The 25,772-nt window shown below is 42.7% G+C and overlaps 1 protein-coding gene across 4 annotated transcripts in view; it reads left to right on the forward strand.

The window, feature by feature from the left end:
* ankrd6b (ankyrin repeat domain 6b) overlaps positions 1–25,772 on the forward strand; it is a 60,407-nt gene that overhangs the window by 28,194 nt on the left and 6,441 nt on the right. For 3 of the 4 annotated variants that reach the window (XM_055884594.1, XM_055884595.1, XM_055884591.1), the window contains exons 2-9: positions 16,178–16,490; positions 20,543–20,641; positions 22,006–22,104; positions 22,744–22,842; positions 23,149–23,247; positions 23,752–23,850; positions 24,578–24,676; positions 25,632–25,709. In XM_055884594.1, the coding sequence (XP_055740569.1) occupies positions 16,365–16,490; positions 20,543–20,641; positions 22,006–22,104; positions 22,744–22,842; positions 23,149–23,247; positions 23,752–23,850; positions 24,578–24,676; positions 25,632–25,709 (798 nt within the window). In that variant the 5' untranslated portion in view covers positions 16,178–16,364. Of the gene's footprint in view, positions 1–9,193; positions 9,294–16,177; positions 16,491–20,542; positions 20,642–22,005; positions 22,105–22,743; positions 22,843–23,148; positions 23,248–23,751; positions 23,851–24,577; positions 24,677–25,631; positions 25,710–25,772 lie in introns of all 4 variants that reach the window. The other variant, XM_055884593.1, reaches the window with a different exon arrangement.

Below are 25,772 nucleotides of genomic sequence, written 5' to 3' on the forward strand. Positions count from 1 at the left end.
TCTTTTTGTCCAGGTGGGAAAGGGCAGTGTGGAGTACAATAGAGATCGCATAATCTGTGGATATGTTGGGGCGGTATGCAAATTGAAGTGGGTCGAGGGTATCTAGGATAATGGTGTTGATGTGATCCATGACCAGCCTTTCAAAGCACTTCATGGCTACAGATGTGAGGGCTCCTGGTCAGTAGTCATTTAGGCAGGTTAACTTAGTGTTCTTGGGCACAGGGACTATGGTGGTCTGCTTGAAACATGTTGGTATTACAGACTTGGCCAGGGAGAGGTTGAAAATGTCAGTGAAGACACTTGCCAGTTGGTCAGCGCATGCTCGGAGTACACGTCCTGGTAATCCGTCTGGCCATGCGGCCTTGTCTATGTTGACCTGTTTTAAGGTCTTACTCACATTGGGTACGGAGAGCATGATCACACAATCGTCCGAAACAGCTGATGCTCTCATGCATGCTTCAGCGTTGCTTGCCTCAAAGCAAGTATAGAGGTAATTTGTCTGGTAGGCTCATGTCACTGGGCAGCTCTCGGCTGTGTTTCCCTTTGTAGTCTGTAATGGTTTGCAAGCGTCGGAGCCAGTGTAGTACAATTCAATCTTAGTCCTGTATTGATGCTTTGCTTGTTTGATGGTTCGTCAGAGGGCATAGTGGGATTTGTTATAAGCTTCCGGGTTAGAGTCCCGCTCCTTGAGCTTAGTGCGGATGTTGCCTGTGATCCATGACTTCTGGTTGGGGTACTGTGGGGATGACGTCATCGATGCACTTATTGATGAAGCCAGTGACTGATGTTTACCTTTATTTTTTAAATTTATGATGTGGTGTACTCCTCAATGCCATCGGAAGAATCTCTGAACATATTCCAGTCTGTGCTAGCAAAACAGTCCTGTAGCTTAGCATCTGCGTCATCTGACCACTTATTTATTGACCGAGTCACTGGTGCTTCCTGCTTTAGTTTTTGCTTGTAAGCAGGAATCAGGAGGATAGTGTTATGGTCAGATTTACCAAATGGAGGTCGAGGGAGAGCTTTGTACACGTCTGTGTGTGTGGAGTAAAGGTGGTCTAGAGTTATTTTTCCTCTGGTTTTAAGGTACTTAGGTTTTTACAATACCGTCTATAACAATATTTTGATACAGTGCTAAACAAATGAAAAGTTCTACAAATTGGACTACTTTACTGTCAGCTTTGTCCTAGCTTGGTTGAGTATAAAACAATCCGAAAAAGCCCATTAAAACCACTTAGAATTAATTTCTTGCAATCTTAGGGTCATGACGCAATACGGTCAAAAATGAGAAGAATATAATTATATATTATGTTGGCCATATTGTCCGGCCCTACTTTAGACCATGCCATATTGCAGTGTCTTGAATAGAATTAAAATCAGTTCAATAAGGATTCCCTTCAATATGTAATAACATTGTGTGTGTCCCACATGGCACCCTGTAGTATAGTTGTATAGCATAGTACAGTTGTAACGGCAGTCTATTTCGTCCTCCTCATCGGACGAGGAGAGGCGAGAAGGATCGGAGGACCAATGTACAGCGTGGTAAGTTTCCATGATTTAATAACATGAAAACAATATACAATTACAAAATAACAAAACAAACTAACCGTCACAGTCCTGTGTGGCACAAACACTGACACAGAAAACAACCACCCACAAAATCCCAACACAAAACAAGCCACCTATATATGATTCTCAATCAGGAACAACGATTAACAGCTGCCTCTGATTGAGAACCATATTAGGCTGAACACAAACAGAAAAAATAGACACACAACATAGAATGCCCACCCAGCTCACGTCCTGACCAACACTAAAACAAGCAACACACATAAGCACTATGGTCAGGACGTGACAATAGTAGTATAGTATAGTAGTATAGTACAATAGTATAGTAGTCAGGTAGTATAGTATAGTATTATAGTATATTGTTTATATAGTATAGTAGTATATTATAGTATGGTAGTATAGTATAGGGTGCCAATTGGGAAGCATACATTTGGTGCAGACATGAACTCGGTCAATACCTTAATCACATTTGACATTTGTTAATTCCAGTGGGTCAGACCATTAGAAAACCCCAAAGTATGGGCAGTTTCAGCCACCCATCTGTTTTACAGGAGAATAAGCTGTCTATGCCAAAGATAAAAATGGACCAAGCATTAGTTGAATGAGTTATCATCAGCTACAGTAGTACGGCTTATGTCTCTTGGTGCGTCTATGAATGTAGTCCTTCACGTTCACAAAGTTTTCCTCAAACTCTTAAAACAAGTAGCCCACAGTCTCGAAGCATGTCTGATGTCAGAACTACAGTGTAGGCTAATACATGACAGTGACCCAGAGTTGAAAGAGTTATGCTTGAGTATTTTGGCTGACCTCTTGTCGCTGCTATTTGACAGCTCAAGGAATAAACAGCGGCCTAAGACATTCCAACGTGGTCAAGCTAGTTTGGAGGCGGGCAGCCTCCTTTATAACCATTTAATTATCTGTAATCGAAAATGTAATCTACGTAATCCCCAAAAGTAATGATTTATGATGATCGGCTCATAAACAATAACTAGTAATACTACATACTCCAAAAAAGGCTAAAATATCACCGTTCTGATAAAAAATAGTTGATGTATTTCCTATTCAACAAAACTGTATGAATAATGCTTAAAATTACATATGCTTTCCAAATATATGAAATTATGAAACTACTAACTATAAGATTTCACCTTCCTTAACTGTAAAATACATATTTCTATGTTTAGTGTTTGACAAATTGTGCATCTTTTCTAAAAGTCTATCTTGATCAAAACGTCTGCCCCCATTACTGTGAACTGTTACGGCTGTCGTAATCCTCCTCCTCGGACGAGGAGGAGAGGCGAGAAGGATCAGACCAATATGCAGAGTGGAAAGTGGTCATCTTTTAATTCACGTAGACTGAACACTTAATATACAAAACATCAAACGTGACAAAACCGCAAACAGTCCCGTGTGGTACTAACACTGACACGAGATACAAACAAACACCCACAAAAACCACGTGAATCACAGGCTGCCTAAGTATGATTCTCAGTCAGGGACAACGATTGACAGCTGTCTCTGATTGAGAATCATACCCGGCCGAACACAAACAACCCAACATAGAAAATAACACCGACAACCCACCCCAACTCACGCCCTGACCAACTAAATAAACACAAGAAAAAGGAAAAACAGGTCAGGAACGTGACATGAACGTCTCACAGAGCTCTAGCTTGACTTCTTGAACTCTATGTCTATGACAAACCAAAAGTTTTTTTGTTTGTTTCAAATCTATTTTACATGAATGGCTATAAATCGATCTCTGAATGTGCTACCATGATGAAACCACTCTCTCCTGCTGCGCTACGATGTAAGGATTGTAGGTTTGTGACATAGGGTTCAGCCAAGAGTTGATGGACAGTCAGAAGAGTGAATAAAAAGGTAGGAGAGACATCCCAGCTACAAGTGGTTTCAGATTTCACATCCTACATCACACAGGCTCAATTATACCACTGTGTCCGTGGGAACCAGGGCTATCGCTCAATGCTAGTCATTTTGAGCTACGGTATCCACAGATTGATTTATAAGCGAAAATGTTTGATCGGAGCAGGTACCAGAACCCCGCAGGTCCCCTAAACAGGGGACTTTATATTTAAGAGGATTTATTAATATGCTTGAGTATATCACCTCAGAGACTATCCCAGACAAGTCCACCCATCTTCCCATTGGTGTGGATGGAAACCGCCTAGAGACCTGACTTTCCCTCAGATTCACTAGATGCTAATCCAGGTATAGATCAAACTACATTGAGGGAGAAGAAGGTAAAATCTAGCAGTCTCAAAACATGCCTGTATAAAAATACTTTGTGTCTTTAGGCCACCTCCCTCTCAAAATTGGTATGAAAATCAAAGAGAGCTTGGCATTTCGTAGTTTTGAACCGAGTCCTGAGTTCCTGAAAGGTTCGCACAAAAGCCCCGTTGCCTAGCTGCCTGTGAGGATCCCTGTTCTGTCAGCCTTTGTGTGTGGCTATATGGCTGAACAGACCTCTTATGGAGATCCACAAGAATGCATAGGGGGAGAGACTTTCTCCTTACTTCATCTTATTAATTTCTCAGCTGGCAGGGGGGAGTCATTTAAATGTTACCATAGTACATTTAGCAACCATTTTAACGCAAAGAAAATGTATTTCAGAAAAAAACTCTTCTTTGACTAGTTATAGTGCATTCCTGATGAATAGAATAGTCGTTTTTGCATTGTGCATAGGCATTCTCTTTTAAATAGCCAACGGAAAGGTGACTTTTTTTCCTTGTCAAGTTTATGACATGTTAAAAAATAGCCCTTGTCAATCAGAAACATTTCAACATGTTTTCATCTGTGTGTGAATTATCCACGCATGGCATTCTGCAGATTTGTAAGGGTATAATCACTGCCTTGCTTTTCTTAACCCCGCCTTAGGACATTTCAGAGACTCTTCAGAGACTCACCATCTCTAGATAGAAAGCTCCGGAATGTCTTTGCCTGTAAGACCCAGAGAGAGGAAATGGCTTCCTCCTTCAGAGGCTTCAGTATGATGACATCATTGAGAGTTATATAGATGTTTGTGGAATGAGATATTGGTTGATATTGCAAGAAAATCTGCTCTTGGACTCCAGTAAGTGTTTTCAATATTGGCTTCATAAAAAGTCATGTTCTCCATTTGATTCTAATGGATTTAAGATGTAATGCTTGTATGGAAGATATTCTCCTGGTCTGATTAAACTTTGTCATAGCATATTAGGGAACAAAACATATTTGCTATGCTTCTATTTTAAAGTGACAGAAGATTACAGCACAGCTACCTTCAGAAAGTGCCTTCAGAAAGTATTCACACCCCTTGACTTTTCCCACATTTTGTTGTGTTACAGCTTGAATTTAAAATGGATTACATTGAGATGTTGTGTCACTGGCCTACACACAATACCCCATATTGTCAAAGTGGAATTATGGTTTTAGATTTTTATAAAAATGTAAACGTTTTTGAAAGACTACTTCATCTCTGTACCACATACAATTATCTGTAAGATCCCTCAGCCGAGCAGTGAATTTAAAACACAGATTCAACCACAAAGACCAGGGAGGTTTTCCAATGCCTCGCAAAGAAAGGGAAAAGAACTGCTTTGCTTTATCTTGGCCAGGTCGCAATTGTAAATGAGAACGTGTTCTCAATTTGCCTACCTGGTTAAATAAAGGTGAAATAAAAAAAAGGGGAATACCTAGTCAGTTGCACAACTGAATGCGTTCAACCGAAATGAGTCTTCCACATTTAACCCCACCCCTGAATCAGAGAGGTGCGGGATGTTGCCTTAATTGACGTCCACGTCATCGGCACTCGGGGAGCAATTGTTGTGGGGGTTAACTGCCTTTCTCAAGGGCAGAACAGCCGGTTTATTTTAAACAAGCATCCTTTCGGTTATTTTTAGGATAAAAATACATGGAATAGAGCTAAACACAGGCAAAATCCTGGAGGAAAACCTGATTCATTCTGATTTCCAACAGACACTGGGAGACAAATTACATTTTGAGCAGGACAATAACCTGAAACACAAGGCCAAATATACACTTGAGTGGCTTACCAATACCACATTGAATGTTCCTGAGTGGCCTAGTTACAGTTTTGACTTTAATCGGCTTGAAAATCTATTGCAAGACTTGAAAATGTCTGTCTAGCAATGATCAACAACCAACTTGACAGAGCTTGAAGAATTTTAAGTGCAAGTACTGTACAGTCCAGGTGTGCAAAGCTCTTAGACTTACCCAGAAAGACTCACATCTGTAATAGCTGCCAAAGGTGATTCTAACATGCTTTGACCAAGGCGTGTGAATACTTACAGTATGTAAATTAAACATTTCTGTATTTCATGTTCAATACATTTGCAAAAAAATTGTGTGTAGATGGGTGAGAAAAAAAATGGATTTGATCCATTTTGAATTCAGGCTGTAACGCAACAAAATGTGGAATAAGTCGAGGGGTATGAATACTTTCTGAAGGCACAGTAAATGTGAAAATAATGCATCGTAGGTAATGAAGGGTTACAGAAAAGGCACAGTGTTTTGTAAACACCACAGACGTTTTGGGTCTGCTATGTTTGTTAGACGTGTTAGTGCTCATCCTAGTGTGATCACCTTGGCCTGACAATGGCATAGTTTCACATGACCGTACAGGAATGGTAACTAACTCTTTTTAATGAGGTCCCCCCGGTGTACAATAGAAAGGACATGGCTTCAGTAATCTATTATTTTAACCTGGCAACTGTGATACATCCTGGAATATGTTTGCAAAATATTAAACAGGAATAGCCTGCAATGCATCCACTGTGCAACAGGTCATTAAAAGAAGAGTAGAGTTTCATTTCTATATTTTCATATGTTTAGTAATGCAGAACGCTGTTAGTATGATGTACAGTGTACATCACACATGCAATACATGCGTGTGACAACTATTTGCAGAGAAATCATTTCAACAGAGCCACTAGAGTAGTTGTCAAAGTGGATTAGACTCAGGGGATCTGATGGGACATGCCTTTTCCTCTCCAGATTGAAGCTGAACAATGTTATAGAAAAATAGTTCAGATTTTTCTTGGTGTCTCTCACTTCCTCTGGAAAGATGGCCATTTGAGCTAATAGTTAGCTCAGGTTCGTCTCATGTTTCGTAGTCGTATCCTTGGACTTGTAAGGTGCCCAGAATAATACAAGTTGGGACATTCCTGTCTAGTACCATCTTTCTCACTTAGATTTTACCATTGAATTCCCCAAACAGTCCTTTATGGCAGGGCCATTTAAAGTGAACTGAGAGAGGAACTGACTGGTGAAGAGGTGCCCTGGCCCCTTCCTTTTATAATGGTTGACAGAAGCCACAGATAACACCGAGGTGGGTGCCATTAGCCGTGTAATGATCCAGCCACCTTGAGGCTTTACAGCGTATAGTTTCAATAGACTCCGGATTAGAGGCACCCGACGGTTATCTTTGCTTTAACCGCAGCGCTGTATTATACACACCAACATTCATCTGGTTCATTGGGGCCAGGCCTAGAGGTGTGAGGGACTGTGAGAAACTTGATTAAAGCCACAGTGAGAGAGGAGCAGGTGGGCCCCGCTGATCTGTAGCCCGGGGCATGATCAGAGGGACCTGCCTGCTCTGAGCATGCCCAGTCCCTTCATGACAGAAGTTCTGACAGAGAAACACTACTCTTTGTATATGGAGGTTAGGAAGGTATGTAGCATATGTCCCTGATGAAACAGATGTTTTGAAGTGTTATAAACAGACGTATGGTCTATGGCTACAGTATAGTCTGCTGGTTTGATTTATCTAGCTTTTCAAAGAGCTTTATCTAGACAATCGGTTTAAGTCGGTAGGGGGGCTGAGGGAGACATAGACCAGCTTATCCAAACTATTATTAAGACATAGCATGACAGCCGACTTGTTTGGTTCTTTTGGTTGGTTCGGTATTGCCTGTGAAATAGGAATGTCTGAAACCTTAGACTAGGTGCGATGGACCAAGCAGTAGACTGAGAATCCTCAGGACTCTATAATTAGGATTATCTGCCATACGTCTCAGATGCAGAAATGGGAGGTCCATCATCAGGAAAGTAAACAGGGTAACTAGTGCAGGGACCTGTATTTTGCACGATTACACGAAGACACGGTGAGCTTTTTCTTCATGTAACTCTACTTTGCCTCGATGGAAGCGTAATGTTCTTTCGTGGTATAGATTTACAGCTGTCCCTGGAATGTGTCATTTAAGACTTACCAGCCCATTAACTTACTTCTCGAATCGTTGAATTTCATTCACCTGCTGTAGACCTAGCCTATATGTCGCATGGCAAAAGGGGGAACATAATAACTCAAATAATTGCTTCCACTTACAGCACAAATAGCAAATAGCGTGAATTGGAAGCTCTGTAATCAAATAGTGAGTAATGTTAAGACATGTAAGGACCCACTGGGCACACCTCATCATTTCAACATGGACATTTTGGTAATATTTGGTTGAGACTTCGATCAACGAGATTTCAACCTTTTCAAACATTTAAAAAGACAACAAAGTTCAAATGGGAATACAATGTCAGATATTTTGTATTTATACAATAACCTTTAAAGGTGCAATGTGCAAAAATCGCTCTTTCATTTCCTGGTTGCTAAAAAGCTAATCGTTTGCCTAATTTCAGTTTATGTGACAAAACAAGCAAGTATAGTGTAGAGAATCTTAACCGCTGTGAAATATATTTTACATAACCCTAAATATTGTATTTTCAGCTGTTTGAAGCTCGGTGTACAAACCCGAAAGTAAACCCGACGTTAAAACAAAACTTAAGAACTATCGCTTCTTAGACTTGCTTTCAATGAGAATGACAGATCAATAACTCACATTTCCATGTCAATTTGGTTGGGTCACCCAAAAAGATACATATTGCAGCTTTAATGTGTTATTGCTGAGCTTCATCTAACAGCACAAATAAATTACGTGGATTGTATTTGAGATTACAGTAAAAGTACATAGTGCAAGTGATCAATGCTGTTTAAGATTCTGTGCAGGTTATTACAGCAGTTGTGAAGCTCTCCACCGACCTGGGACCTTTGCATGCTTTCTTGAACATGCACGCTTTCTATGATTGCATAAGAAGACATTTATAGTTACAGTAGGCTAAACTCAAAATGTAGCCATGGATGTGTTACTCATTTTAAGGTTGAATAAATACTGTTAAATGAGTTTATAAGATAGCCTTTAGGCTATTTACTGTATTACAATGTGTTTGGTTGACAACGCAACCAAATATCAACATTTAAAGGATATCTAATGCTTGGATAGTTTCATCTGAGCCACTGGCTTAATCCTATTCTTTAACTTTTATTTTTTTGTTTAGTTGGAGATGTGAGTCCAACATATCATTTGTTAACTTGTGGCTATTTACTGTATTGCAAAAGTGATATTGAATTGTGTTTGATTGTCAACGAATTCCAGTTTGTATACAAATTAATAATTGATATGTTGGATTCACATCACCATCTCAACCAAGATTCGAAGTTAAAGAATTGGACTAAATGTGCATTTAAACTTTGATTATATTTGATTTAGTCCTATTCTTTAACTTAGATTTTTGGTTGAGATGGAGACGTGAATCCAACATATCAATTATTTATTTGTAGATCAACTGGAATTAAAGCCAGACTAAGTCAGTGGCAAAGATGGAACTATCCAAGCAGAAGATACATCTCCGTTGACAACCAAACACAATTCAATATCCAGGTACAGTACAAATTCAACGTATTTTATACAAGGTTTGTCTATGTTGAAAATTGGTTACAATGATCACATAATCCTGTGGTTGAAATTTCACCATCAAAACAACAGTTTACATTGATTACTTTTTTTCTAGAGGTCGACCGATTAGGATTTTTCAACACCGATACCGATTATTGGAGGACCCAAACAATCTGATACCGATTAATCGGCCGATTTTTATATATATTTGTAATAATGACAATAACAACAATACTGAATGAACAATGAACACTTTTATTTGAACTTAATATAATACATAAATAAAATCCATTTAGTCTCAAATAAATAATGAAACATGTTCAATTTGGTTTAAATAATGCAAAAACACATTGTTGGAGAAGAAAATAAAAGTGCAATATGTGCCATGTAAAAAAGCTAACGTTTCAGTTCCTTGCACAGAACATCAGAGCATATGAAAGCTGGTGGTTCCTTTTAACATGAGTCTTCAATATTCCCAGTTAGGAAGTTTTAGGTTGTAGTTCTTATAGGAATTATAGGACTATTTCTCTCTATATCATTTGTGTTTCATATACCTTTGACTATTGGATGTTCTTATAGGCACTATAGTATTGCCAGCCTAATCTCGGGAGCTGATAGGCTTGAAGTCATAAACAGTGATGTGCACCAGGCCGCCCAAACTGCTGGATATACCCTGATTCTGCCTACACTGAACACAAGAGAAGTGATACAATTTCCCAAGTTAATATTGCCTGCTAACATGAATTTCTTTGAACTAAATATGCAGGTTTAAAAAATATATACGTGTGTATTGATTTTAAGAAAGGCATGGATGTTTATGGTTAGGTACATTGGTGCAACGATTGTGCTTTTATCGCGAATGCGCTTTTGTTAAATCATCACCCGTTTGGCAAAGTTGACGTAGGCTGTGATTCAATGATAAATGAACAGGCACTGCATTGATTATATGCAACACAGGACAAGCTAGTTAACCTAGTAATATCATCAACCATGTGTAGTTAACTAGTTATTATGTGAAGATTGATTGTTTAAAAAAAAAGTTTAATGCTAGCTAGCAACAACTTAATGCTAGCTAGCAACTTACCTTGGCTCCTTGCAGCCACAAGGTCCTTCTGATGCTGCACTCACGTAACAGGTGGTCAGCCTGCCATGCAGTCTCCTCGTGGACTGCAATGAAATCGGCCATAATCCGCGCCCATATATGACGATTACCAATTGTTATGAAAACTTGAAATCGGCCCTAATTAATCGGCCGTGCCGATTAACCACTCATCTATGAAATGAGTGGAGCTGAAGTATGGGACTAAAAACAAACAAAAGATAACTATTGTAAAAATATACTGTGTCCGTAAAATGTAGATAGTATGTATAAGCTGGAAGTAGAAGCCTAAGTGTTGTTGTCCATTAGTTTACTCCAATTAGGAGAGGGGTGGTAGGGTTAGGGGAAAATAATAACGGAAAATATATATAAAAAAATGCTATAATTTATACACAGTGCCTTCGTAAATTATTCAGACCCTTTGACTTTTTCCACATTTTGTTACATTACAGCCTTATTCTAAAATGGATTTTAAAAAAAATCTCATCAATCTACACACAATACCCCATAATGACAAAGTGTTAACAGGTTTTTATACATTTTTGCTAATTGATCAAAAAAACTAAACAGAAATACCTTATTTACATACAGTTGAAGTCGGAAGTTTACATACACCTAAGTGTAGCCAAATACATTTAAATGTAGTTTTTCACAATTCCTGACATTAAATTCAAGTAAAGATTCCCTGTCTTAGGTCAGTTAGGATCACCACTTTATTTTAAGAATGTGAAATGTCAGAATAATAGTAGAGAGAATGATTTATTTCAGCTTTTATTTCTTTCATCACATTCCCAGTGGGTCAGAAGTTTACATACACTCAATTAGTATTTGGTAGCATTGCCTTTAAATTGTTTATCTTGGGTCAAACGTTTCGGGTAGCCTTCCACAAGCTTCCCACAATAAGTTGGGTGAATTTTGGCCCATTCCTCTTGACAGAGCTGGTGTAACTGAGTCAGGTTTGTAGGCCTCCTTGCTCGCACACGCTTTTTCAGTTCTGACAACACATTTTCTATGGGATTGAGGTCAGGGCTTTGTAATGGCCACTCCAATACCTTGACTTTGTTGTCTTTAAGCCATTTTGCCACAACTTTGTAAGTATGCTTGGGGTCATTGTCCATGTGGAAGACCCATTTGCGACCAAGCTTTAACTTCCTGACTGATGTCTTGAGATGTTGCTTCAATATATCCACATAATTCTCCTTCTCATGATGCCATCTATGTTGTGAAGTGCACCAGTCCCTAATGCAGCAAAGAACTCCCACAACATGATGCTGCCACCCCCGTGCTTCACGGTTGGGATGGTGTTCTTCGGCTTACAAGCCTCCCCTTTTTTTCTCCAAACATAACAATGGTCATTATGGCCAAACAGTTCTATTTTTGTTTCATCAGACCAGAGGACATTTCTCCAAAAAGTACGATCTTTGTCCCCATGTTCAGTTGCAAACTGTAGTCTGGCTTTTTTATGGCGGTTTTGGAGCAGTGGCTTCTTCCTTGCTGAGCGGCCTTTCAGGTTATGTCGATATAGGACTCGTTTTACTGTGGATATAGATACTTTTGTACCTGTTTCCTCCAGCATCTTCACAAGGTCCTATGCTGTTGTTCTGGGATTGATTTGCACTTTTCGCACCAAAGTACGTTCATCTCTAGGAGACAGAACACGTCTCCTTCCTGAGCGGTATGACGGCTGCGTCGTCCCATGGTGTTTATAGTTGCGTACTATTGTTTGTACAGAGGAATGTGGTACCTTCAGGCGTTTGGAAATTGCTCCCAATGATGAACCAGACTTGTGGAGGTATACAAATTTTATTTTGAGGTCTTGGCTGATTTCTTTTGATTTTCCCATAATGTCAAGCAAAGAGGCACTGTGTTTGAAGGTAGGCCTTGAAATACATCCACAGGTACACCTCCAATTGACTCAAATGATGTCAATTAGCCTATCAGAAGCTTCTAAAGCCATGACATAATTTTCTGGAATGTTCCAAGCTGTTTAAAGGCACAGTCAACTTAGTGTATGTAAACTTCTGACCCACTGGAATTGTGATACAGTGAATTATAAGTGAAATAATCTGTCTGTAAACAATTGTTTGGAAAATGTCCCAACCGACTTGCCAAAACTATAGTTTGTTAACAAGAAATTTGCGGAGTGGTTGAAAAACGAGTTTTAATGACTCCAACCTGAGTGTATGTAATCTTCCGACTTCAACTGTAAGCACTCAGACCCTTTGCTATGAGACTCAAAATTGAGCTCATGTGCATCCTGTTTCCATTGATCATCCTTGAGATGTTTCTACAACTTGATTTGAGTCCACCTGTAGTAAATTCAATTGATTGGACATGATTTGAAAAGGCACACACCTGTCTATATAAGGTCCCACAGTTGACAGTGCATGTCAGCTCAAAAACCAAGCTATGAGGTCAAAGGAATTGTCCGTAGATCTCCGAGACAGGATTGTGTCGAGGCACATCTGGGGAAGGGTACCAAAACATTTCTGCAGCATTGTAGGTCCCCAAGAACACAGTGGCATCCATCATTCTTAAATGGAAGAAGTTTTGAACCACCAAGACTCTTCCTAGAGCTGGCCGCCCAGCTAAACTGAGCAATCGGGAGAGAAGGGCCTTGATGATCATTCTGACAGAGCTCCAGAGTTCCTTTGTGGAGATGGGAGTACCTTCCAGAAGGACAATCATCTCTGCAGCAAATCACCAATCAGGCCTTAATGTTAGAGTTGCGAGACGGAAGCCTCTCCTCGGTAAAAGGCACATGACAGCCCGCTTGGAGTTTGGCAAAAGGCACCTAAAGATGCAACCAAGATTGAACTCTTTGGCCTGAATGCCAAGCGTCACGTTTGGAGGAAACCTGGCACCATCCCTACTGTGAAGAATGGTGGGGATATTTTTCAGCGGCAGGGACTGGGAGACTAGTCAGGTTTGAGGGAAAGATGAACGGAGCAAAGTACAGAGAGAACCTCGATGAAAACCTGCTCCAAAGCGCTCAGGACCTTAGACTGGGGCGAAGGTTCCCCTTCCAACAGGACAATGACCTTAAGCACACAGCCACGACAATGCAGGAGTGGCTTCGGGACAAGTCTCTGAATGTCCTTGAGTGGCCCAGCCAGAGCCCGGACTTGAACCAGATCGAACATCTCTGGAGAGACTTGAAAATAGCTGTGCAGCAACGCTCCCCATCCAACCTGACAGAGCTTGAGAGGATCTGCAGAGAAGCATGGGAGAAACCCCCCAAATACAGTTGTGCCAAGCTTGTAGCATCATACCCAAGAAGACTTGAGGCTGTAATCGCTGCAAAAGGTGCTTCAACAAAGTACTGAGTAAAGGGTCTAGGGAGTATTGTGTGTAGATTGATGAAGGGAAAAAATATTTATTCGATTTTAGAATAAGGCTGTAACGTAACAAAATATGCAAGAAGTCAAAGGGTCTGAATACTTTCCGAATGCCCTGTATATGTATTGGAAATGATACAGACAATTCCATTGATGCCACAATCTATGTGCAATATTAAAGCTGATTTACCCCCTTAAAAAAATATTTTTAAAATGTATTTGATCTTAGTAAAAGATTGGCGAAAGAGAAAAACAAGCAATAGGTCTGCATTTAAAGTATGCATTGATATGCTACATCATGCATACATCTTTTTGCCTTGGGATAGCTTCATCTGGTGTACCATTACAAACCCATATAATGCCTATGGGGCTGAATGGAAGAAATCATTATTTTGTCATATCGCTTACTGTGGCTGTGTCCTTTGACCTCATCACCTTTCATAATGAAGGAACACAAATAGGCCATGCAAGCTGTAATTTCAACAAGCTAATTCACACATACTTCATCTTAAATAACCATGGAGAATGTTCTTGGCAGTTCATTTAGTTTCTACAAGTATGCCTGAATACAGCCTGGCAGATGATCAGCCTTATAATTGAGCTAATAAGCTACATTCAATTGACCATAGTGGTTTTCACCAGATGCTGGTATGTTTAATCAATTACCTAGTTCCTCTGAGCCAGTTAGAAACATTGACAGATTTGACAGCTCAACACATTGATGGGTTGTAATGATGGTAGTAGGAACTCCTGGAAAGACAACCTTTTTCCTGTGAGTCACTCTGCCTGCGGTCCCACCAACTCTCGCTCAGCTAACCGCAGAAGTCTGACTCCTGCGTGTGGTTGGTTAAAGCTATTTTATTCGCTTTTTTTATAGCTTTATGCCTGATGATATGGCATAAAAGTGAAAACAAAACAGTGTTTGTGTAGAAAGTACTCTCTGTTGTTGGAAATGTCAATCCTTAACCTCTATTCAACGTGTATGAACTCATTTGACAGACAGATCTACTGTGTACAGCTGCTGTCTCCCCCAACAGGAACTAGCCTGTTTTCCCAACTCCCACAGCTGACTATAGTGGGTCATCCCAGTGCCCAAGAAAAACCGGGTGACATGCCGAAATGACTATCTCCCCGTCGCGCTCACCCGGTCATCATGAAATGCTTCGAGAGGCTGGTCATGGCCCACATCAAGGCCAGCATGTCAGGTATACTGGACATACTCCTATTTGTCTACCGCTCCAACAGATCCACGGAAGATCCCATTTCTATCGCTATTCACACGGCCGTAAAACATCTGGACAAGAGGAACACCTATGTGACTATTCTGTTCAATGACTACAGTTCAGCATTCAACACTATTGTTCTCTCCAAGTTCGACACCAAGCTCAGAGCCCTGGGTCTGGACACCACCCTCTGCAACTGGATCCTGGACTTCCTGATGGGCAGACCACAGGCTGTGAGGATTAGTAATGTTCACCCATGACTGCGTGGCCTTGCACGACACCAGCTCCATCATCAAGTTTGCTGACGACACCACAGTTGTAGGCCTGATAACCAACAACGACGAGTCAGGGAGGAGGTAAGTGAACTGGCATTGTGGTGCCAGGACAACATCCTCTCCCTCAACGTCAGCAAAACAAAGGAGTTGATTGTTGACTTCGGGAAGCAGAGGAAGGAACATGCCCTGATCCACATCCACAGTACTGCAGTAGAGAGAGTCAGCAGTTTAAAGTTCCTCGGCGTCCACATCACAGAGGACTTGTCATGTACCAACAACACCACCACTCTTGTCAAGAGGACACGACAGCGCCTGTACTTCCTAAGGTGGCTGAAGAAATTCTACATGCCAGCCTGGGTCTTCTCCAAATAATACTACTGCACCATCGAGAGCGTCCTGACCGGTTGCATCACGGCCTGGTAGGGGAATTGGTCCTTCCACGATCGCAAGGCCCTCCAGCGGGCCCTCCAGATGGCCCTGTACATCACTGGGACTGTGTTCCCACCCATCCAGGACATCTACTCAAAACAGTATCTGAGGAAGACCTGCAGAATCATCAAAGACACCACACACCCCAGTCATAAGCTGTTCACTCCCTTACCGTCAGGTAGACGTATCAGGGCATGAAGTCTGATACCAACAGGCTCAGAGACAGTTTTGATCTACAAGCCATCAGACTACTTATCTTTTTTTATTTCTTATTGTTGTTGCATTGTCAATAAGGAACTTGCAAGTAAGCATTTCATTGTGTATCCCGTACATACGACTAATAAAACTTGAAACTAGATAGCTAGCAGCACTGATGCGACCGCCATTAAAATCTCAATCTATTCTCCCCGTTCCCTCCTGGCTTCCTGTTTGACGTTCTACTACTCTACCATGTGACACGCGCTAGCCTGTTATAACCACACACGTGTTTCCTGTTCTCTTCCAGGCGCTGAGGATGACATGAGGGAGCCAACCTGGGAGTGTCCGGAGGTCCGAGCCCTCTCTCTTCTCCTTCTCTCCTCCTCTCTTTCTGCCCACTACCTCTGTGTGTGACGGTCATGAATTAGGGTTGGTGTGAGCCCACCCTCCCTTCCTTGGAGCACTGCGTCTTGTGCTTCAATCGCCCTGCTTACATGAGCCAGCAGGATGCGGCTGCGGTCCTTGCACTCTCTGAGCGCCTCCTTGTAGCCTCGCACAAGGGCCAGGCTGACAATGTGGTCCAGCTCATCAACAAGGGCGCCAAAGTAGCCGTCACCAAGGTAAGTGGAGCAGAGGAGGTTGTCTTCTTGTGTGTTCATAAGACTTTTGTCTTTTCAATGTGTTTATTTGACTAAGTAGCAGTGGTCACACAGGCTGGGCCACCAGGCTTTTTTCTGTCAAACGTGTACTGTGTACCACAGGAGGTTGGTGGCAACTTAATTGGGGAGGACGGGCTCGTGGTAATGGCTGGAGCGGAATAGGTGGAATGGTATCAAATACACCAAACACATGGTTGATGCCATTCCATTTGCTACGTTCCAGCCATTATTATGAGCCGTCCTCCCCTCAGCAGCCTCCACTGCTGTGTACTGTTTCTGTGTGTAGCCAATATGGGTTTGTGTGGGTACTGTGTCTCACTCAACTGCAGCCTCATTGGGCCACCAGGGCAATGACCATGGGGCAGATGTATGTGCGTAGTGTGGTACATCATTCATGCTATGATTAGATCCCCCTCTACAGTCCACTGTCAAAAGATTAGATGTGACTGGAGCAGTATATGAATATATTATAATCCTCACTTTCATGGATACTAGTACTATCTGTAAAACTACCCTGTTTCCTCACAGTAAGTTACAGTAGCTGTATTTTACAGGAAGGAGGAGGAGTTGTAATTTGCAGTATTTGGAGAGGAAGAGGAATGTGTTGGTTACAAATTAACACGGCCATGAGGGACTCTCTCTGATGCTGATTTTACCCGTGTGTGTGTGTGTGTGTGTGTGTCACTTGTGCGAAGGAGCTTTTCCATCGCTCCATCTGGCTGTCCGCGACCACAGCTGTGGGAGCACAGATCTGGGTAAACACGCTGACACAGTGTAAACCTCTGTTTGAGGTCACACCACACAACGCTGGGAGAGAAGATTTCTTAAACATGCCATGTAGCCCCGAGCCTCTTCACTGAAAGGAGCAGAGGAGGAATACAGAACAAAGATTGACACATTTAATATAGGCTAGGTATGTTCAGCTTGAATCAACAGTGTTATCACATGACAATAATGTATTGTCATCATTGCATGACATGGCTTTACAGAATGTGGTACTGGATCTCCCAAAGACAGTGAATTTAGGTGTGTGCTGCAGTGTTTTTTAAATGGTACCTTTATTTAACTAGGCTAGTCAGTTTTTATTTTCAATGACGGCCTAGGAACAGTGGGTTAACTGCCTTGTTCAGGGGCAGAACGGCACATTTTTTTCCTTGTCAGCTCGGGGATTTGAACTTGCAATCTTGCGGTTACTAGTCCAAAGCTCTAACCACTAGCCTACCTGCCACCCCAGTAAATACAGTAAATTCACCTGTGTGTTTGGGTGTTTGCTGTGAGAGTCACAGACAGACATGCTTGATTGAAGTAATGTGCGGCAGTAGCAATCCTATCTGTCTGTGAAGTGAATAGCCTGTTTTCGTGTCTCTGTCAGAGCAGCTCTGGTAATTAAGACAGAGGTGTCGAGATAGTATTTAGGTCAGGCCTTCCTCAGATCTCCACAGTCTTTCTCTTGATAGACTGCAATGTGATACTGGCCGATAAGACAGCCAGGCAGAGGCCTTTTTTCCTGAGCCTCATAAATGTACTTCCTCAATAACACATCTCTGGGCAGAAGCTTTTTTTCTGCTCTCTATGATGTTCATGTTAAATGCTGTGTGCCCCTTTAAGAGAGCACAAGAGTTACGGCTTAAGGAAGTCTTTCAATCGTCTTTAATTTGTCAAGAATGCTGCATTTGTTATCGTTTCAGGAAGTGAACTGTAATTCTTACACTTACAGCTGAATATGTGTAAAATATGAAAACATGACTGACTGAATATATGAAAGTTGTCAGCTATCTATCTTACATGGTTGTATCTGCTAGGCCTACCTGTCTCTTTGATAATGTTACGTTCAGCTGTATTTTCACATTTTGGCTGGGTTCCCTAGTAACAAAAAAACTAGAAACATGAGGATTATATTTCAGTTGGAAATTCCGGTGCTTCAGGGGAAGAGGAGGGTATTGTATTGGGGAGTGTGAGGTAAAGTGTCAAGTTTTGGATGGAGGTTTTAGTTCTGTGGAAGAGAAACTCTTTTGAGAATGCGAAAGAGAGGAGTTAGAATAGAACCAGTCGTGAGTCTATCTAAGGTCATACCAGGCCACAGAGCAGAGAGCAGGCCCTTTCCATTCACAGTCTCCTGGGATAATAGACTTCACCCTGGCTGGGCCCTGACTGTGTTTACCTGAGACGCTTCCATGGCAGGCATCCAAGCCTGGCCCAGTGAAACTCAACCCCTGCCTGGCCGTAGTGAATACCAGGCAGTGCCGAGCCGCACCCATATATCAGGCCACACTCGCCTGCTAAAGGGATTGTGGTCTCTCCCGTCTCTACCCATTTAATGGAGGGCTGTGAGGATTAGGTGTTAATAAGGGGTTTGTGTTGATGTGGTTCTTTGTGATTGCACACCTGATCTCTAATTACATTGAATTAACGTGGATGATTAAATATGGCTGCCAGTTACATGTTTCAGGAGAGGGATTCTGCAGCAGGCAGACAGCAAGTTTGCATTATATTTTCTCACTTCCAGGTTGTTACTGGGTTTTAAATCAAAATCAAATCAAATGTTATTTGTCACATGCGCTGAATACGTGTAGACCTTACAGTGGAATGCTTACTAACAAGCCCTTAACCAACAATGCTTTAAGAAGAACAAATAATTAAACAGCAGCAGTAAAATAACAATAGCGAGGTTATATACAGGGGGTACCGGTACAGAGTCAATGTGCGGGGGCACCGGTTAGTTGAGGTAATTGAGGTAATATGTACAGAGATAATAAACAGAGAGTAGCAGCAGCTTAGAAGAGGGGTTTGGGTAGCCTTTTGATTAGCTGTTCAGGAGTCTTATGGCTTGGGGGTAGAAGCTGTTTTGGACCTAGACTTGGCGCTCCGGTACCGCTTGCGGTGCGGTAGCAGAGAGAACAGTCCATAACTAGGGTGGCTGGAGTCTTTGACCATTTTTAGGGCCTTCCTTTACTGTAGCCTATGTGGAGAGATAGGGTTCGGTATCTTGAAATAATGCTAAGATTTACTGAGAGCATCTGTTGACATTAGCTTAACCCCAATTACTTAAAGAGTGACTGCCTTCAAAAAAGCAACAAATCCTTTGAGAACTGCCTATGTGGCATCGATTAGAGTAAGAAACAGTTATTCTAGTGTCAAAATTGATATAAAGTCAGTCTCATCTTAAAACTGAGTTTGGAACATCCGTGCGTCACAACGGGTAAATGAAAGTTTAATTCATTACAGATTTCTTGAGTTATCTTAGATTCATTCTGGGGATATTGAGGAAGTGAATTAGGCTTCTGTGTCTACAGTGTCTCATGGGGGACAAACATCATTAACCAAACACGGAATCAGTCAGGAAACACACTTCCCAAGACTGAAATCTAGTTTTCATAAAGAGCAACAGCTTGGATTCCTTTCAGTTGTTTTAAGAAAAGGAACCTTCCATGACGAGTATCCAGCATGCCTTTAAATTTCTAACCTTATCTAATCCAATACAGCATATGATCATAATGTCGGGTAGTATCACTATCACTATATCACTACTTTAACCTGGCAAACAATCCATTATTACCATAGAAAGAGAAACCTCCCAAAACTATAAATACACATTTTCTCCATAGCAGGCTGCAGGTCCATAAGTCTGGGCCTAAGAGCCGGAGGATGTGGGCGGCCTATCCGTAAGCAGCTATATAGGTTCCCTTCCATTCTAGCCCGTTTAAAACGTATGTGGATTAAATATTTGTTTGTTTACTGGCGACTCGTTATTCAAATGGACTGTGTGGCCATGACAGACCGATTGCATGCTGCTAAATGCGGTGCCATGATGACAGCACCATGTGTTACTGGGTATGGCTGAACTGTAGACACATTGTCACATGCAGTCTGGTTGGCTTCAGTTGGGGACACTGATATACGGTCTGGTTGTCTGGTTGGCTTCACTTGGTTTCTCTCTCTTCAGTTGGCGTGTCTGTCTTCAGTTGCTGTGGCCCTCTCTTCTGTGTGTGAGAGTGTGTGTTCTGTGTCCACAGTACGGCAGAAGTCCCCTGCATCTGGCCTCCTATAAGGGCCACACCGAGGTTGTGCGCATTCTCCTGAAGGCCGACTGCGATCTGGACATCCAGGACGATGTAAGTACCCAGAGACGGTCTGTTTGTATACTGCCTTCCATTTGCACTGCCCTCTTTCCATGTTTCCAGCTAGCACCACGGTCATGATTGTGATGATGGACTTGTGGGTGGACCATCGCTTGGTTTTCGCTGGCGTTGCATTAGTGTCGCTCACCATCTTCCCAAATGAACATCACACCCATTTAACACCATGTCATATTTGTCCAATCACACAAGCGAACGCCAGAATATTTAACATAGACCTTTAAATGTGAACTAGGTCACTTTTTTGAAGCACACAAACGACATGACATCTGCATGGAGATTCTGAGTCTGGCTGCTGGTGTGTTTTGATTGCAGTGTAGTTTCTCCTGCGTGCGGACGCCCTTTCCATTTCTCTAAGACTGTCACACTAGTAGTATAATGACCTCCAGTGGCCTAGAGTGGGATTATTTGGATTGCCAGCTCGAGGCATGCAGCACTCCTCCACGGGTCTCGCCCTCTGGGTGCAGGTCAACCCTCCTCCCCCTCTGCAGTCCCACAGCCACAGATAATGGTCCAAAGCTCTGGCGCTCCCAAATTCTCTCCATCTGGTCAATGAGCTCCCGATCCCGAACGGGCCACAGCACGTCCTCGGCCACCAACGGGGGGGAGTGGTCACGGGGAGGAGGGGAGAGAGAGAGACGACAGTGGAGGAAGGCTGCTGGAACTGGGCCTGGGAGAGAGCCTGGAAGATCAGGGAGAGTGAAGAAGGAGGTTAGAGAAAAGCTACTTTGAGCCCGTGGAAAATAATCACTCTCCCAATCCTCTACTACTGCACGTCCTCTGGTTGTTGGGCACGCTTCTTAGTTATCTCGCTTGGAGTGAACAAACCACAACCCCACCTCCTCCACTCACAGGAATCAGTGCTCCTTCTTGCTCTTCTTTCTTCCACTCTTTCTCGTGACATGTCGAACCTGGTCTGCAAAACGTCACTCTGTTGAGCTGCTGTTAGGAGGGGTTCTCCATGTTTGTAGGATTTCCATTTATGGTAGAGCATAAATGAGCTGGGCTGAACTGAGTGCTTTTGCCTGCTGCTGCTGTGTTCACTGCTTTGTATGGAGGATGGCCACTGTAGTAGACTGTGATCGTATGGAGGCCTATCTGGTGTCACACTGCGGTGTTGGATGATCGTTGTAACATCATTGTCATTTCTTGTGTTAATAATAACCTGAGACATTGTACTTGAGAAACTCTACTAAAAAGTCCACCCATCATATTCAAGTCAGTTTGCCAACTGCAATGGAATCGAAAGTTATTAACTAGTGGATGTGGTATTTGTATTCATCATTGTTGTGAAAATCCCTAACTGATCATTGTGTGTGTGTTTGCGTGCGTGTGTGCAGGGTGAGCAGACGGCCTTACACCGGGCAGCCGTGGTGGGAAACAGTGATGTTATCTCTGCCCTCATCCAGGAAGGGTGTGCTCTGGACAGACAGGACAAGGTACATATCACACACACACACACACACACACACACACACACACACACACACACACACACACACACACACACACACACACACACACACACACACACACACACACACACACACACACACACACACACACACACACACACACACACACACACAGCAGCACTCACACAGGGCTAAAAGCACGGCCCAATGCACTCACAGGCACAGAGGGATTTTAAACCCCCAACAAACTGTCAGACAGCACTAAAACTATAGAGAACACACTGCGCCTGTAATCTGCTTAACCCCCATTCATTCCCAGCGAAGAAATAGGAAGTGTCCCAAATGGCACCCAATTCCCTATATAGGGCACTACTTTTGACCAGAACACTATGAGTCCTGGTCAAAAGTAGTGCACTAAATATGGAACAGGGTGTCATTTGGGATTCATTCATAGCCAATGGAAGTCCATGTGAATAGAAAGTGTGTTTATAGCTAGGCCTAGACACGCAGCCTCTTACGTTACCTCACTAATCACCTACTTAGCTTGCCATGTTAGCTATTTTGACTGTAAGAGTAACAATAACACTGTTGTCCAGTATGATAGTTACCAATCCAGAGGTCAGGCTGTGGATGTGTGAAGCTCTTGACTGTTTGTTATTGCAGGACGGTAACACTGCTTTGCATGAGGTCTCGTGGCACGGCTTCAGCCAGTCTGTCAAACTGCTGGTCAAGGCCGGAGCCAACGTTCACTCAAAAAACAAGGTAATTCTACTGCAAATACTGTAGATGGGATTGCCCACAGTTATAAAACAGCTGTGGTTCCTATACGTCCTGTGCTGTGACTGCAGATTATTATACGACTGGAGAGCTTTTAGTGGTGCTTAGTGTTGACCTGGGTGGTTTTCAGTAGGGCACACCAGAGCAGAGATATAGAACTGCAAACAGAAAGCTGTGCTCTAATTGGACAAGTTAAGTTTTGTACAATACCTCCCAGTTTCACTCTGTTCCAAAATGTTGTCTCCCTATTAAACACAACCCTGGTGTCTGTCTGTTTGTCTGTCCATGTAGGCAGGGAACACAGCCCTCCACCTGGCCTGTCAGAACGGCCACGCTCAGAGCTCCAAGGTCCTGCTGTTAGGTGGCTCCAGGCCCGACAGCAAGAACCATGTAAGTCCCCCTCCTCCATGGGTTGGCTAGTCTACGGGGCACCGTTTGTACCGTCCTATAACTTGTGAACAATAATAATTCCGTGTCAGAAAATATAGCATGTTACAAATGGCACTCCAAAGTAGCCTTCCCATGATTTGATACACAATCTCCAGGTATCTCTGAACCACTGCTTAGGAAAACATGCTGACAACAGAAGCCTCTCTACATTTAACTACTACCACAGAGCAGTTTGCATGCAGTCACTTAATTATGAAACGACGTATGCATGTGAGTGCTCTGCTCCGCACTTCGAACATAATCGCCCCTCATGGGTGAATTGAACAAAGCTGCTGAGCGGAGGAAGTAGCGCTCAATACAGTTTGTTAGTCCTCTGCTACACCAGCCACTGCCCAGTGTCATGCAGCGCAACTATACTTCTCCATTGACTGCTCTCCCAACGTCTGCGTGAGAGGAAACTCAAGTCGCGTGTGGCGGTGGTGGTCTCTCTTCATTGTGTTCCAGGTGGGTGACACGTGTCTGCATGTGGCGGCCCGTTACAACCACGTGTCCATGCTCCGCGTCCTCCTGGGAGCCTTCTGTTCCGTGGCAGAGAAGAACCAGGTTGGTCTGAGGATGTGACTGACACAAGTTTCACACAAGAGGGCTTTTCCAGCTTTTTACGTTCTGTCTTGTATATTTGGAAAGGGGTTTGAATCGAGACCCATACTTTGACACTACTTTTTCTCTGCTTTCTGCTCCCCCTCGTTGAGATGTAATGGGAAAATTGCATGTATTACAACTTTTATGTCATTTTTTTCACCCGTTTTTTTTCTGGGTAGAAATCCTATTGATCAGAAATCATATGCGATGAATGTACACGCAATATGTGAATATACTTTTATCAGTAGCTTTTATCCGCTTATAATGTAATACTATTCCTATGATTATTATGTAAATCATACCTTTGTCAAAGGTCTTGAATTACCCTAAGTTAGCCGTAGCATAGTGCAGCAAGCCTACTGGATATATTATATGTATGGCTGTGTTTAGCTTTTAATAGCAAAGAGCAGGGACTTAGAGTGTAACATTGTTCTGTATTTGTTTGTTGAAGCGTAAAAACCCAGCGGAACATCCACTTCATTATGCTAAGTCTCTCTCTCTCTTCCTCTCTCTCTCTTCCTCTCTCTCTTTTCCTCTCTCTCTTCCTCTCTCTCTCTTCCTCTCTCTCTCTTCCTCTCTCTATCTCTTCCTCTCTCTCTCTCTTCCTCTCTCGCTTCATCTCTCTCTCTCTTCCTCTCTCTCTTCCTCTCTCTCTCTCTCTTCCTCTCTCTCTCTCTCTCTGGGCCAGGCTGGGGACACACCGTTGCATGTTGCAGCAGCGCTGAATCATAAGAAAACGGTGCGGCTTCTGCTAGAGGCTGGAACAGAGAGCAGCATCCGCAACAACGTGAGTGGAGTGCCCCAGGCCCCCGGACCAGGCTCTGTTCTACAATCTTAGGGAAAAAAAGGCTTCTTCGGCTGTCCCCATAGGATGACCCTTTTTGGTTCCCAGGTAGAACCTTCTGTGGAAAGGGTTTTAAATGGAACCCAAAAGGGTTCTACCTGGAACCAAAAAGGGTTCTTCAAAGGGTTCTTCGATGAGGACAGACAAACAACTATTTTAGGTTTTAGATAGAAAAAAAGGTGCTAAGAGTGTACTATACTATACTATACTATGTTCACTATGCTCTGGAGCAGTCATGCACTTCTAAAGGCCGTCTTAATCATGACTAATGTCACCGCACATTCTGTTTGGTGAATAACCTGCTCTGGAGCCATGGCTGTGGTTTTTTACTCGGTCACAGTAAAGCCATGCGGACTTTGATGAGTAACAACAGTATATTGTTTAAGAAATGTAATTTTGACATACTTACAACTGAAATAGCTACTGGGAAATATCTATTTATATTTACCCTTAACTTAACTCAAACTGAATCCATCCGCTGTTCTACGTTCGCTACATACTTCAGTCTGAGACTGACGTCGTTGAAGTCGTTTGCGGTGAACTCTAAATGAGATCTGTTGTACAAAACCAAGTCATCAACGATCGGCTAATCTTTAACCAATCAGAGTATCAAAGCCAATGACACTTTTTCAAAACGCAGCTTTACCCACTTGTGTTCTGGCTCTGGCCCGACACATCAGTTTCTGGGACCAATCAGAATGGTTAGAATGTGTTTGCTTTCTAGAAAACGTCAGGGAGGTACTCAGTTCCAGACTCATTGCGGAGAAGAAGCTAACGTCTGTTTGGCCGGAGCAAGGAGCCAGGAAATGAACACGGTGCCATAGCCAGTTGAATCATGTATCTCTAACTATGCGTTGTAGCCCTGGTTGACTGGCCTCTTGTCGCTGTGTGTGAGCAGGCAGGCCAGACTGCACTGGACCAGGCCAGAGACCTCAACAACCCAGACATAGCTCTGCTTCTGACCAAAGCACCTCAGGTGAGTACAGGTTTACCCAGTCTGTCCAGCAGGGGCACCTAGGCGGTGTTATTATTTTACTTT

This window comes from Salvelinus fontinalis, chromosome 27, assembly GCF_029448725.1.
Source record: "Salvelinus fontinalis isolate EN_2023a chromosome 27, ASM2944872v1, whole genome shotgun sequence".
Classification (NCBI taxonomy): domain Eukaryota; kingdom Metazoa; phylum Chordata; class Actinopteri; order Salmoniformes; family Salmonidae; genus Salvelinus; species Salvelinus fontinalis.